Below are 14,568 nucleotides of genomic sequence, written 5' to 3' on the forward strand. Positions count from 1 at the left end.
CAGGGCATGGGGCAGGGTCTGCAGAGTTGGGGAGCCTTATCTTAGAATGAATGCACTAGCCAGCAACTGATGGCAATTATCTGCTCCAAAACGTTAATATTTTAAAGTTGTGAAATCCTGCCGGGTGTTGGTGGCACACGCCTTTAATCCCAGCACTTGGAAGGCAGAGGCAGGCGGATCTCTGAGTTGGAGGTCAGCCTGGTCTACAAGAGCTAGTTCCAGGACAGGATCCAAAAACTACAGAGAAATCCTGTCTTGAAGAAAAAAAAAAAGTTGTGAAATCCTGATTTAGGGTTATCTTGGTCCTCACCTGTATTGGCTTTCCCTTAAATTATGGCTCAGAATTTACAGAGCAAAGCAGTTCTGTAGCATGCTTCAAGGATTTGTGATGTCACAAACACACATGTATTGGAAGAATTCCCTAAACCTTTAGAAGGAATCTGGATTTACACATTAATGAAGGTAGCTGTTTATTTTGATTTGAGGCTTTGATAGTTTTCTTTCTTTATTGTGTGTGTGTGTGTGGTTTTTTTTTTTTTTTTTTTTTTTTTTTTTTTTGGTTTTTTGAGACAGGGTTTCTCTGTAGTTTTGGTGCCTGTCCCGGAACTAGCTCTTGTAGACCAGGCTGGCCTTGAACTCCTAGAGATCCGCCTGCCTCTGCCTCCCGAGTGCTGGGATTAAAGGCGTGCGCCACCACCGCCCGGTTTATGTGTGTGTTTTTTTTTTGGGGGGGGGGACAGGGTAGCCTTGGCTGTCCTGGAACTCACTCTGAAAGACCAGGCTGGCCTCAAACTCACAGAGATCTGCCTCCCTCTTCTGGGATTAAAGGTGAGCGCCACCATGCCCAACTCTGACAGTTTTCTTAAATGGAGCTGTTCTTTGTTGCACTTCTCATTATCAACCATAATATAACTGTTTACTGTTATCACTGCAAGATCCCAAACGAACATGGATGCTCAAAATTTAATAATACATTAAATATTCTCGTTTGAACCCTAAAAACTGACATTCCAAAAAAAAAATATCACTTTACGTAAAGTTAAAAATTACTGCCGGGTGGTGGCGGCGCACTCCTTTAATCCCAGCACTCGGAAAGCAGAGGCAAGTGGATCTCTGTGAGTTCGAGGCTACAGAGAAACCTTGTCTCTAAACCCCTCCCCCCACGGTAATAGTGGCAAAAGTCTTTCTTTAATCCCAGATAATCCTAGTACTCAGATTAGCAGAGGGATCTCTGAATTTTAGGCCAGGCTGTTATACAGAGCAAGTTCCAGGACAGCCAGGGATACCCAGAGAAACTTTGTCTCGAAAAACAAAACAAAACGAAAATAATTACTAGCTAGGCTAAGATTTAAATTTAGTTCTGTTTTTGCTGAGACAGTTTCACTTTGTAGCCCAGAAACTATGTAACCCTGGCTAGCCTTGACCTCATATTGACCCTCCTCTTACAACCTCCAGAATCGGGGGTCTAGGCCTACCTGCTCAAAAGTTTCACAAAAAAGGAATAGTTTTGAAATTTAGTTAAGACAGTGTCACAGTTTATGGTGGAGGGCTATTAAAGTAGGAAAGAAAACAAAGTCCATAAAAAGCTAGGAGAATGAGAGAGATGGGAAAAAAGGCTGAATGAAAGCGAGGTGCAGCGGACAGGTTTATGCCAAGGGATCTACCTCGGTTCTTCTTGTGAAGGGCCTCTTGCCCGGTGTCCGTTGTTCACTTCTTATGTTCAAATAAAGCTAGATGATTGAAAGGAGCGGATGGGGTGGGGGCTGGGGGGTGGGGAAGGGAGCGCGCGGGCTGCGTGCGCTTGCGCGCTGGCGGCGGCGGCGTCAGTGCCCGGCGGGGAGCGGGTCCCAGGCCGCCGCCGGACCGGAGGCTAAGGGGGCCTCTGGGAGCTCCCTCGCCGGGCCCTCGGTAGCCTGATGGCGTAGGAAGGACGGGCTGTGAGTGTGAGTATGGAGGGCCTGGCCTGGTGGGGCGTATCGGAGGCCGAGGGTCGAATGGTCTGCCCCTTGAGCAAGTGGTGGGGCTGCGCCTGCACGCTAGCCACGCCACGGTGCCGCCTCCGATCCGCGTGGGTTTAGAGTTTACGGGCGAGCGGGGCACCTGGCTTTGGGTAAAGACCCACAGGGGCGGTCCGATTCTGCTCTCAACCCCTCAGGCTGAACGCGTGGCTCCAGGTCTTTGACCTCTGGGACAGGCCCTGACCTTTGTCGGCCTGGGGTCCGGGAGGAATCTCAGCCTTAGTCTTGTGTTTAAAAGCTGCGGATTTCAGCCTAGAATCGCCTTCCCGCCTCTCAAGACTGACAGTCTCGCCTCTTTTTTTCTGCCTTTGAGGTCTCTGCTTTAGGGAAGCTGTTCTAGCAACTAGTGGAACACTATGTGTCCATTTAATATTTAGTATAATCTCAGTGCGTAGTTAATGGAGAGGAGATGCTTGCACCGCCTCACACTTAAGTCTGGTCAGTGTAGTAATCATCTTTGAGAGTGAAGTAAGCCATCTTGTTGGGGAAGTTTTAGATTTCACTCTTCCTTTCTTTCTTTCTTTCTTTCTTTCTTTCTTTCTTTCTTTCTTTCTTTTTTTTTTAAGTATCTTAGAACCAGATAAGGAAGTTCTTTTAGCAGATTAGAACTATAGCCATCATAATGGTTTACATTGAGGTGATTTAAGACACAGATACCTTTTAATACTAAGAGCCAAAGGCTCTTTAAAATCCCATGGGGGCCGGGCGGTGGTGGCGCACGCCTTTAATCCCAGCACTTGGGAGGCAGAGGCAGGCGGATCTCTGTGAGTTCGAGACCAGCCTGGTCTACAGAGCTAGTTCCAGGACAGGCTCCAAAACCACAGAGAAACCCTGTCTCGAAAAACCAAAAAAAAAAAAAAAAAAAAAATCCCCATGGGGGAATTTTTTTTAAATATTTATTTATTTATTATGTATACAATATTCTGTCTGTGTGTATGCTTGCAGGCCAGAAGAGGACACCAGACCTCATTACAGATGGTTGTGAGCCACTATGTGGCTGCTGGGAATTGAACTCAGGACCTTTGGAAGAGCAGGCAATGCTCTTAGCCACTGAGCCATCTCTCCAGCCCCCCCCCCCCCCATGGGGGAATCTTAAAATGTAACTTTGTTTTCAAGTTTGGCCAAGCATAACAGACTCGACTAGGGTTTACTTAGCACCCACTATGCTGCACTCACTAAGTCCAGGTGTGTCACAGGAAATTAACGGGATATTATAATAGATGATTTTTTTGGCAGCACTTTTCAGGTTACTGAGATACTGAAGACTGATGGTGATTTGCCTAAGCTCACGTGAGTGGATTACTGAACTTCCTCTGAGGAGACAGCAAAGCCCATCTTTTTCTGTTATGCAAAGCACTGCTGTTTGGAAAGCGAACTGAACTTAACTATTGGGTCTAGAAAACAGTTGATTTTTATTTTTGAGACAGAATCCAGCTTATCTAGCCCAGACTGGCCTTGAATTTGAGAGCCTGAGTTTAATCACAGAGTGCTTGGATTACAGGTATGTGCCCGTCTTAGCTTTTTGTTTTGCTTTGCTTTGTTTCGTTTTGTTTTGATTTTTGAGACAGGGTTTCTCCATGTAACAGTCCTGGCTGTCCTGGGACTGCTTGATAGGCCAGGCTGGCTTTGAACTCACTGAGATCCACCTGCCTCTGTCTCCCAAGTGCTGGGATTAAAGGCGTGCACCACCTAGCTCTATCTTAGCTCTTAACTAGAGAAAGTGTTGGGAGATTTTGAAGAGAGCTTCAGAGCAGCTAAGAAAGAGGAAAGGTGTGAAGCAGTCTCATCAAACCAGTTCAGAATCAAATTGCTTTGATGGAAAGGAAGGTATTTGTAAAAAAGAAAAACTGTAGTAGTATTGTATATCCAGATTAGAACGAACTCAGGGCGAGTCTGTGAGAAAGGCAAGGTACATTGAGTGGTTCTGAGACCCGGGATGGTTCAGTGAGAACTATACAGACAAGGTCTTGTTTGGGGTACCTGAAGGGAAGGTTAGTATTTGTGTGCCCAACGATTAAAAACCCTAAACAGACCAATTGCATGAGATTACTCTGGCTGTACGTCTAGGATGCAGAGGTGCCCACTCAAAGCTTGCAGTCTGTTGCTGTTGTTGTAATCTGAAAGAGACTATCAGAAAATCTGAGTTCCCAGGTGTATATCAAAGGACCTGTGAGAACGAGGCAACTCTGTAGAAGTAATGAATGAGTTCCAGGATACTCATTGTGCAGTGTGAAAGTGATGGTGTCAAGAGGGTGTACAATAGTGCCAGTTTTAAGTGGATATACATGTACGCATATATATTGCATATAAGGACATAGAATGTGGAAACTCGTCAGAATCAATTGAAAGTGTAGAATGAATGTGAAAGTCAGGGGATGGAAAATGGAAGTGAAAATTTATTGTCCAATGGCTCCAGAGTTTCAGTTTCACACTCTGTGAGGTTTTTTTGTAAGCTAAACAAGCAATCTTCTCCTGAGCTTCATCTTTCAGCCCTAAGCTTTTTCATGTTTTTTATGACAAAAAGTTGTAAACTTCTCTTCTGTCTGCATATATACCTGAAGACCAGAAGAGGGCACCAGATCTCATTACAGATGGTTGTGGGCTACCATGTGGTTGCTGGAAACTGAACTCAGGGCCTCTGGAACCAGAGCACCCAGTGCTCTTAACGGCGGAGGCATCTCTCCAACCCTCAGGCTTGTTTGTTATGACAGAGCTTGTTACAACAAATTGGATGCTTTTTGGATTCGGGTTAAACACTTTGGTAATGATGCCGGCCTTTCTGTCTGTTGTTTTCCCACTGTTAGTGATACTGAGATTGACTAGGGTTTAGTGGTGAATTTGGCCTCCATGGTCACCATTTTTTTGTTTGTTTGTTTTTCGAGACAGGGTTTCTCTGTAGCTTTGGTGCCTGTCCTGGAACTAGCTCTTGTAGCCATAGCTGACTTGAACTTAGTAGGTAGACCAACCTTGCCTTGAACATGCAGCAGTTCTGGCTCTGTGCAGCATCACCTCCATTGTTAAATTGCCTGTCAGCTCTTTTGTGTCTTTAAAACTGTTATACACCTAGTATTTCCTATTCAAAATGTAATTGAGTGTCTTCAGAAAAGCAAAGCTCATGGTAAGAAATTACTATTTTTAACCTTTTTACATGTATCATGTGTCCACGCTAAGTGTGGGGCTCCATCCCCAGTCCACTATTCCATTTATCTATCTATCTATTTATTTATTTTGGCAGGGTATCTCAGGCTGACTTGAAATTTACTCTCTAGACCAAGCTGGTTTTGAACTCACAGGGATCCACTTGCCTCTGCCTCCCTCATTCTGGACCACTGTTCACTTTTTATAAAGAAACTGAAGTTTGAAATGAGCTTTACTTAAACCCATGCCATGGTGCTGTCTAATTCGGAGTCTCTGCTTTTTCCTGCCATGCTTTCTGTGGTAGGAGACTGGGAAGTGGGTGTGGAGTTGTTGCTCCGGTGCTACTCGTGCTTTTGTTTTGCTATTGTTCTTTGAGACAATCTTACTACGTAGCACTGCGAGCCTCGTGCCTCAGCCTCCCTGGTGCTGGGATTGCTAGTGTGTGTCACTGTGCCCGTTTTGAGATGATCATACATTTTAAACTTTTAATTTTACTTACGTATGTATACACGTGTGCTGCAGTGCATGTGTGGAAGTCAGAGGACAACCGGCAGGGGTTGGTTCTTTCCTTCTACTTTATGGTGTCCTGAGATTGAATTTAGGACATCAGACTTGGCAACAAGTGCCTTTACCCCCTGAACATTTCACCAGTCTAGCTGTGCTTGTTTAGCTTCAAAAGGTCATCAGAGGTTGGTTACTATGATATTTTGAAAAATCATATATACAGCAAGTGCTATTCATGGTTTTTGTGGTTTTTTTGTTTTCTTTTCTTTTGGTTTTTCAAGATAGGGTTTCTCTATGTAGCTCTGGCTGTCGTGGAACTTGCTTTGTAAACCTGGCTGGTCTTGAACTCAAAGAGATCGCCTGCTTCTGCCTCCCAAGTTCTAGGATTAAAGGCATGCACACCATGCCTGACTTATTCATGTTTTTTTTTGGGGGGGGGGAGTTCGAGACAGGGTTTCTCTGTAGGTTTGGTGCCTGTCCTGGAACTAGCTCTTATAGACCAGACTGTCCTTGAACTCAGAGATCGACTGCCTCTGCCTCCCCAGTACTGGGACTAAAGGCGTGCGCCATCATCACCCAGCTTATTCATGGTTTTTTTTTTTTTTTTTTTAATGTATACAATGTTCTGTCTGTGTGTATTCCTGAAGGCCAGAAGAGGGCACGAGACCTCATTACAGATGGTTGTGAGCCACCATGTGGTTGCTGGGAATTGAACTCAGGACCTTTGGAAGAGCAGGCAATGCTCTTAACCGCTGAGCCATCTCTCCAGCCCCTATTCATGGTATTTTTAAGCAGTAATACAGTCAATATCAGTTTGTTTTTATAGTTGCTAAATCATAATTTCATGATTTTTAATAAAGTCATGCTAAAGAATATATATTAAGGTACATATTTTCATAGTAAATCACATTTATCTTTTATTTTAATTAGCACATTGTATTGATGTTTTAAATTTCATATGTGCAGTAGGAAGTTGTGGTTGAATAAGAATTGTCCCCCATAGGCTCATCTCTTTGAATGCTTAGTCACTTTTTTTTTTTTTTTTTTTTTTTTTTTTTTGGTTTTTCGAGACAGGGTTTCTCTGTGGCTTTGGAGCCTGTCCTGGAACTAGCTCTGTAGACCAGGCTGGTCTCGAACTCACAGAGATCCGCCTGCCTCTGCCTCCCGAGTGCTGGGATTAAAGGCGTGCGCCACCACGCCCGGCTGCTTAGTCACTTTTGATTGGGATAGGAGGTGTGTCCTTGTGGAAGGAAGTATGCCGCTGGGGGCGGGGAGGCTTTGAAGTTTCCTTAGCACCACCTGCTGCTGTGGCCCCTGCATAACAGACTAAGCCCCTGAAGTTGTGAGCAGGCCTCTAGTTAAAGGCTCTCTTTTATCAGAGTTGCCTTGGTCATGGTCTTCACAGCAGTAGACCAGTGACTAAGGAGGCGTGCGCCACCACCGCCCGGCTGTATGGTTTGAATTTCATGCTAGGAAGGATGAGGTGGCACGGGAGATAGTTACAATAAAAAGTGGATAAAGGGTACCTGTTAAGTGTTTAGGGTGGAGTCTTGGGCATACTGACCCAGGCAAGCCCTTTACTACCGAGCTACTTCCGCGCCCACATTGTTTTGTTTTTGCAGTGTTAGGAATCAAAACCAGAATTCGGTGCATAGTAGGCAAGCAAGCACTTCACCACTAAGTTGTATTCAAAACTATCTTTTTCTGATCCAAAGAACGTCATTCATAGAGGAGCAACCAGAGGAAAGATAAGCAAAGGGTTTAAAGGAGGTAAAAGGCAATTTTCACAATTATATCTGTCAAAGCTGCAACATCTTCATATAAAATACAAATGTTGGGGGCTTTTTTAAAAATATTACTTACTTTAGAGTTGAACCCAAGTCCTTTGGAAGAGGAGTTAGTGCTTTTAACTGAGCCATCTCTTCAGATCTGGAAGCTTTTTTTTTTCTTTTTTTTACAAAATATGTATTATACAAATACATATTATGTATTTGAGTGTGGACAGGTGCTTGTGAGTACAGTAGGTGCCTGTGGGAGCCAGAGGTTGTTGGGTCTTCGTGGAATTGAAGTTGCAGATGATTGTGAGGTGCTTGACATGGGTACAAGGATTGAACTTGGGTCCTCTGCAAGTACTCTTAACCGCTGAGCCATCTCTGCTTCAGTCAGTTTCTGTCCCTTTGTGTCCCTCCACTCCAAGGCGTTTTGATACAATCCCCCCCCCCCTTCGCTTAGGTTAGACCTTAGTCTACATGGATCGGGAAAATACTATAAATTTCCCACTGGCTCCTGTGGCCCCTGGTATGTGTCATAACACGTATTGGCCAGGGATTAGGGAGCCAGGTGTGGTAGCGCATGTCTGTGCTCCCAGGCAGGGGCAGGAGGACTGGAGTTTCAGGCCAGCTTGGGCTATGTAGAGAGAGACCCTATCTTAAAAAAGAAAATACAAATACACAAAAACCACCCATAGTTTGTACACTATCAAAGCCCCTTTTGGGAAGTTGTTCATCTTTGGAGATGTAGCTCAGTGGCAGAGCAGGTACTCTGGCATTTGTTTGACACTGGGTGCTGTAACTAGTACTGAAAAACAAAGTCTAAAGCCAAGTGTGGTAGTGTACTTGTAATCCCAGCATTGGGAGGTGGCGGCAGGAGGATCAGGAGGGCAAGATCATCTGCGTAAAGAGCTGTCAGCCAGCCTGGCTACCTGAGACCCTCTCTTTAAAAAAGTTTGCTGATCAGATTCCAACCTGAGGTTCTAACCTGGGTGCTGAGATCCACAGCAGACCCCATTTCCACTCCTGTCCCAAGTGGTGCTACATGTTATCAACATCAGAATACTTAAAGTTACATTAAGTTAAAGATTTTAGTGTTCTTTTTTGCAGAAAGAGTATTCGTGTCTGAGTGCTCACTCATGGGTGGGGGTGTGCGCATACAGCATGTGGAGATCTTTAGACTCCTTCTCCATGTTGGTCTTACCTTTCTGGCTTGCAGACTTCTGGAGACTGTCCTCCCTCTACCTCTTGTCTCCCTGTAGGGGCACCCTGTGTACCAAAGTATCATTTTTTTATTAAGACCCACTCTGTAAAGTGAGGCCCTCCCAAAAGTGTCAGCCAGCTCAGGCAACCAAGGGGTAGAGGCAAAAGTTGTTCTGTTGCTTCCCAATTGTCCAGTCTTACCAGAACTCCCATTAATTTCTGTCAGGGTTAAGGTGAAGAATAAGGAAATTGCCTGTAGGCTTCAAGAAAGAGATCTTAACCTAATTATTACCCTCATCTTGCCCCCCACCCCCACACACTAAGTTAAATTAGTGTTTTACAGCGAATTGTCACTTGGAGTCTGTGTTCACTTATAAAAGTTTCTTTGGGTGACAGTGTTTTAAATACAGTTCTTAACACTAAGAAGTGTTTTCAACTAGAGCCACGTGATAAATATTTGGAGGATATTCTTTTTTTCTTTTTGTTTTTTGTTTGTTTTTGAGATAGGGTTTCTCTGTTTAACAGCCCTAACTGTCCTGGAACTAGCTCTGGTAGACCAGGCTGGTCTTAAACTCAAAGTGATACTCCTGCTTCTGCCTTCCTAGTGCTGGGATTAAAGGTGTATGCTGCCACCACCCAGCATCTGGGAGATCTTGTGACATTGATGTTTGAAGTGGATGCCAGTGTTAGGTAGCTCAAGCTGGCCTTGAACTTGACCTAAGGGATTTACAGGTATGTAACACAATGCCTGGTTCTGGAATCTCTGAAGATTCTCAGAGTAGTTCTTTTTGGGATTTTCAAGACAAGGTTTCTCTGTGTAGCTCTGACTGTCCTGAAATTAGCTCTGGTGTAGACCAGGCTGGCCTTGAACTCACAGAGATTCCCCCTGCCTCTCTCTGCCTCCCAGGTGCTGGGATTAAAGGTGTGCACCACCACTGCCTGACTTCTTAGCATAGTTCTATTCTTTGTGCAGATAGATACCTCTTTTTTATTAATAAATTATATGGATGATTCTATGGGGCTAGCTTGTCAAGAACTGCGTGCAGGAGTGGAGGCAGGAAATGAAATCAGTGTTAGGTAAGAGGAGAAACAGATTGGTAGGCATGACAAAGAGTTTTTGAATTTCCTGTGAAATGGGAAGCCATAGGAAATGACCTAGGCAAAGAAATAACATAACTTAAGTTTTATTTTTATTGAGATATGTCTGAGTGCTGGCCTGGAAGTCACCTGCCTCTGCTTACAAGTGCTGGGATTAAAGGTGTGTTGCACCATGCCTGGCATAACTTAAATTTTAAATTGTCCCATTCTGAGACACTTCATCTGTGGTTCTGAGAGAAAACCACAAGAGAGTGAGAGTGGAAGTGGGGACTTACACCCCGAGGCTACGCTGTGGTTGATGTAAGTGCCTCACTAGTGAGATGTTGGGTGTGTTTCAGTAGGACTGACAGCATGTGCCAGCTGGGCTGTGAAGGGGGAGTCAGGGATGACACTTAAAGTTTGCTTGTTTGGTCAGGTATTTTGTTGTTGTTGTTGTTGCTTTTTTGTTTGTTTGTTTTTCAAGGCAGGGTTCCTCTGTAGCTTTGGGACCTGTCCTAGAACTCGCTCTGTAGACCAGACTGGCCTCAAACTCACAGTGATCCACCTGTCTCTGCCTCCCAAGTGCTGGGATTAAAGGCTTGTGCCACCACCCTCTGTTTTTCTGTTTGTTTGTTTGGTTTGCGGGGATTGGGTTTTTGGTTTTTGGTTTTGGGTTTTTTTTTTTTTTTTTAGTTTTTTGATACAGGTTTTCTCTGTGTATCCTTGGAAAGCCCAGAACTCACTCTGTAGACTAGGCTGGCCTTGAATTCACAGAGATCTGCCTGCTGCTGCCTCCTGAGTGCTGGAATTAAAGGCGTATGCCAACGCGTTCAGCTGTTTGTTTTTCAAACTTTAGTAGATGGAAAGCTAGAATTTATATTTATTGAGATTGAAAGATTGAGAGAGTGGCAGAGTGAAAAGTGAATTAAAGATGCTATATAGAAAGGTTACTGAATGTTTCTTCCTTGTTCCAGGTTGACATTGAGTGCTTCAGATCTGGTCACTATGGTCCGAGAACGAAAATGCATCTTGTGCCACATTGTGTACGGCTCAAAAAAGGTAAGGATGAAGAAAGAGCACCTGGTGCTTTGTGGAAACTTTGTTTTGAAGACATCTTAAAAATAGTTAAAACTTGATATTTAGAAATTTAAGTTGTTACAATTTTATTGTTTGTTTTGCTGTGCAATCTTAGAACTGCTATGTCCTCTGACCTCAAATGGTAGTGATCCACCTGCCTCTGTCTCCCAAAGTCTGGGAGTGCCGTCACACTGCATGTGCAGTACTGGAGAGCACATCCGTGGGCTCTGCATGTTAGGCAGGCATTCTACCAGCTCATCTGTAATCCATTCCAGAAGGAATTTTTTATGTGTTAACCTCTACTCAGAATTTAGGGTTCTCAAGGGTATAGAGAACTTTAGCAATCAGTTAAAGAGGAAATATCCTACAATTCAAGGTACTTGAGATTTTATTACTTTGTGAAATTTTCCTTTGTTGTCTACCCCAGGGACTTTAAGTGTCCTAGGCAAACACTCTGCCTTGTGAGTTATATCCTCAGTCTATAAATCATATATCTTTTGGTTCACAGATGTTTAACAAATAGTGCATTTATTATATGCATTTTATTTTTTTGTATATCCAGGCTCAAGAAAAGTATAGTGCAGCCAGGTGTATTAATGCACACCTTGGGAGAAGCAGAAGGCAGTCTGGTCTACTTAGCTATATTATGTAGACCAGGTATAGTATAGCAAAGGTGGTGTTAACAGAATCCAGAATGTCCACAAGGTGAAGCAAACAGCCAAAAGGGGAAAAAACAAACACCCAAACATGTGAGGAGGAAGGCTGTATGCATGTGTATAAGTGTAGACCAGGCTGATCTTTTTTCTGTGGGTGCCAGGGATTCAAACTCAGATCTCATACTTGTGCAATAAGTGTTCTTATCTGAGACATCTCCCTAGTCCCCAGAAAACAAGCTTTCTTTGTTTTGTTTTGTTTTGTTTTAATATTTATTTAACTTTATATGTACATTTTCTATGAAGGTGTCAGATCTTCTGGACCTAGAGTTACAGACAGTTGTGAGCTGCCATGTGGGTGCTGGGAATTGAACTCTGATCCTCTGGGAGAGTAGCTGGTGCTCTTAACCACTGAGCCATCTCTCAAGCCCTGTTTTTTTTTTTTTTTTAAACTATTTTTAGATTTATTTATTTGCTATGTATGAGTTATTTTACCTGCATGTATGTATATGCACCATGTGCATGCCTAGTACCCGAAGGGGTCAGAAGAAGATGTTGAGTCCTCTGCACTGGCGTTATAGGCAGTTGTGAGCTACCGTATGGGTGCTGGGAACTGAACCTGGGTCTTCTAGAAGAGTGGCTAGAGATCTGCTAAGCCATCTCACAAGCCCCACAAGAAACTTTTTTTTTTTAATATTTATTTATTTGTTTATTATGTATACAGTATTCTTCCTGCAGGCCTCATTACAGGTGGTTGTGAGCCACCATGTGGTTGCTGGGAATTGAACTCAGGACCTTTAGAAGAGCAGGCAATGCTCTTAACCGCTGAGCCATCTCTCCAGCCCCCACAACAAACTTTTTAAACTAAAAGAATTTGCTTATGCTTGAGGGAAATTGGTTACAATTTCTCACTTTTTTTTGCCTTTTCTTTCTGTTGTTGGGAGGCCACTAGTTAGTTCCCGGCCGCTTAGCCTCAAAATAATTACACAGAAACTGTATTAACTAAATTGCTGCTTGGCCCATTAGCTTTAGCTTCTTACTTATTAATTTAACCCATTTCTATTAATCTGTGTATCATCATGTAACTGTGGCTTACTGGCCAAAGTTCCGGCATCTGTCTCCAGTGTGGCTACATGACTTCTCTTCAACTCTATCCTTCTTTTTCCCAGCATTCAGCTTAGTCTTCCCCACCCAGCTCAGTTCTATCCTATCACAGGCTCAAGACAATTTCTTTATTCATTAACCAGTGGTATTCACAGCATACATACAGAGAGAAATTCCACATTGTCTTTATTCTTTGCTTTGAAAGTAATATTGTTTGTTTTAGGTTTTCTTCATTCTTTTTTTTTTTTTTTTTTTGGTTTTTCGAGACAGGGTTTCTCTGTGGTTTTGGAGCCTGTCCTGGAACTAGTTCTTGTAGACCAGGCTGGTCTCGAACTCACAGAGATCCGCCTGCCTCTGCCTCCCGAGTGCTGGGATTAAAGGCATGCGCCACCACCGCCCGGCTAGGTTTTCTTCATTCTTAAAATGTATTATTGTTGTCGTTGTTGTTATTTGGTTTTTCGGGGCAGGGTTTCTCTGTGTAGCTTTGGAGCCTGTCCTGGCACTTGCTTTATAGACCAAGCTGGCCTCGAACTCACAGAGATCTGCTTGCCTCTGCCACCCAAGTGCTGGGATTAAAGGCATGTACCACCACTGCCTGACTTCTTTTTCTTTCTTTTTTTTTTTTCTTGAGCATTTCACTATGTAATTGACTTGGAACTTACTGTGTAGACCAGGCTAGTCTCAAACTTTCAGGGATTCTGCCTGCTTCCTGAGTACTGACATTATAAGGTGTCATCTTGACTGGTTATTGATAGAGTTTTAAATTCTATATGCTGTCTTTAACTTGATTCAGTTTTCAGATGTTTTTTGTTCTAATTGATGATCACTTACAGCTAGAAAGGGTCACTTGTACAGCTCTGTCGAAACGAAGCTTTGTAGAGATAGAAAGGAAACATTCCAGTAAAATCACCATTTAAAGGAAGTGTTTTGGTACAGCTGTCCCTATATCACACTATAGAAAATAAAGAACAGTGTACTATGGCATGGTTACACGGTTTCTGACAAACTGTATGTGATGAAGAAATGCATTATGTACTCATAACATGATGTTTGTGTCAGATCTTCTTGGGTTTGCGTTTCACCACTTGGTTTTCACATTTACTTCTTCGGTGCTTAGTTCTGTGTGTAGGGCATAGAAAGCATTTGGGGGAATACCTGGTGAATAAGGGAGTTAGCTTCTCTGCATCCTTGAGTCCTTATGGAGTTAATACTCAGTGGTATTTTGTGGTTTAAGTGGGAAAGTGCTTGAGTCAACACAGAATATGGCTTGCATAATCAGTTGAGTTGTAGCTGTTTATTAACTATATAAGCAGACATTCTCTAATTATACATGAAATGTTTGCAGCCCTCTAAGTTGCATGTATGTGCCTTTTCTTTGGGTCTTGCTGTGTAGCTGATTTTGAACTTGCTATCCTGTCTCCTGAGTGCTGAGATTATAGTTGTATGCCACCATGCCCAGCTGTGTGCATGTGTTTTAGTGAGAGTTTCTGCACAGATTATTTTCTTCTACTAAAGGTAAAATGAGAGTTAGAACATTGCAAAGCTTTAATCTTTCCTTTAAACCCAAATAAACTAAGTAGGAAGTTGTAAAGTGGGTAGTCAGAGTAGAAGAGTGGGTGAATTTGCTGTGTCTGAACTCCAGACCCACCTGCCTTGACCGCTTGAGTACTAGGTCCAGGTGTGCACCATTGTGCCCAGCTGGATTCAAAGTGCAGAGGGCTTTTTGTTGTTTATTAAAGACTAATTATTTTATTTTCTGTCTATGGATGTTTTTCCTGAATATACGTTGTGTGGTTAATGTGTGCCTGTTGCCTGCTGAGGCCAGAAGGTGGAACCAGATCCTCTGGAACTGGAGCTGTAGAGAGTTGTAAGCTCCCTTGTAGGTTCTGGAATCTGAGTTCTCTGTAAGAGCAACAAGTGCTATTAACTGTTGAGCCATGTCCATAGCCTCTCAAAGTGTGTGGTTTTCAGGGAGAAAAAAACTCTATAGAGATCCTCTACTTGTTTACTTTTTAAATTTTTTGA

At 43.2% G+C, this 14,568-nt stretch overlaps 2 protein-coding genes across 4 annotated transcripts in view; one reads left to right on the forward strand and one right to left on the reverse strand.

Annotated features, from left to right (window-relative positions):
* The window catches only part of Snap23 (synaptosome associated protein 23), a 41,852-nt gene extending 40,122 nt beyond the window's left edge, over positions 1–1,730 (reverse strand). Inside the window, exon 1 of the mRNA XM_057780234.1 lies at positions 1,665–1,730. The gene's annotated coding sequence lies outside the window, so the exon portion shown is untranslated. The remainder of the gene's footprint in view (positions 1–1,664) is intronic.
* Positions 1,731–1,806: 76 nt separating this feature from the next.
* Positions 1,807–14,568, forward strand: part of Znf106 (zinc finger protein 106) — a 56,356-nt gene continuing 43,594 nt past the window's right edge. For 2 of the 3 annotated variants that reach the window (XM_057780209.1, XM_057780212.1), the window contains exons 1-2: positions 1,807–1,943; positions 10,684–10,768. In XM_057780209.1, the coding sequence (XP_057636192.1) occupies positions 10,715–10,768 (54 nt within the window). In that variant the 5' untranslated portion in view covers positions 1,807–1,943; positions 10,684–10,714. Of the gene's footprint in view, positions 1,944–3,254; positions 3,520–10,683; positions 10,769–14,568 lie in introns of all 3 variants that reach the window. The other variant, XM_057780211.1, reaches the window with a different exon arrangement.

This window comes from Chionomys nivalis, chromosome 9 (assembly GCF_950005125.1).
Source record: "Chionomys nivalis chromosome 9, mChiNiv1.1, whole genome shotgun sequence".
In the NCBI taxonomy this organism is placed as follows: domain Eukaryota; kingdom Metazoa; phylum Chordata; class Mammalia; order Rodentia; family Cricetidae; genus Chionomys; species Chionomys nivalis.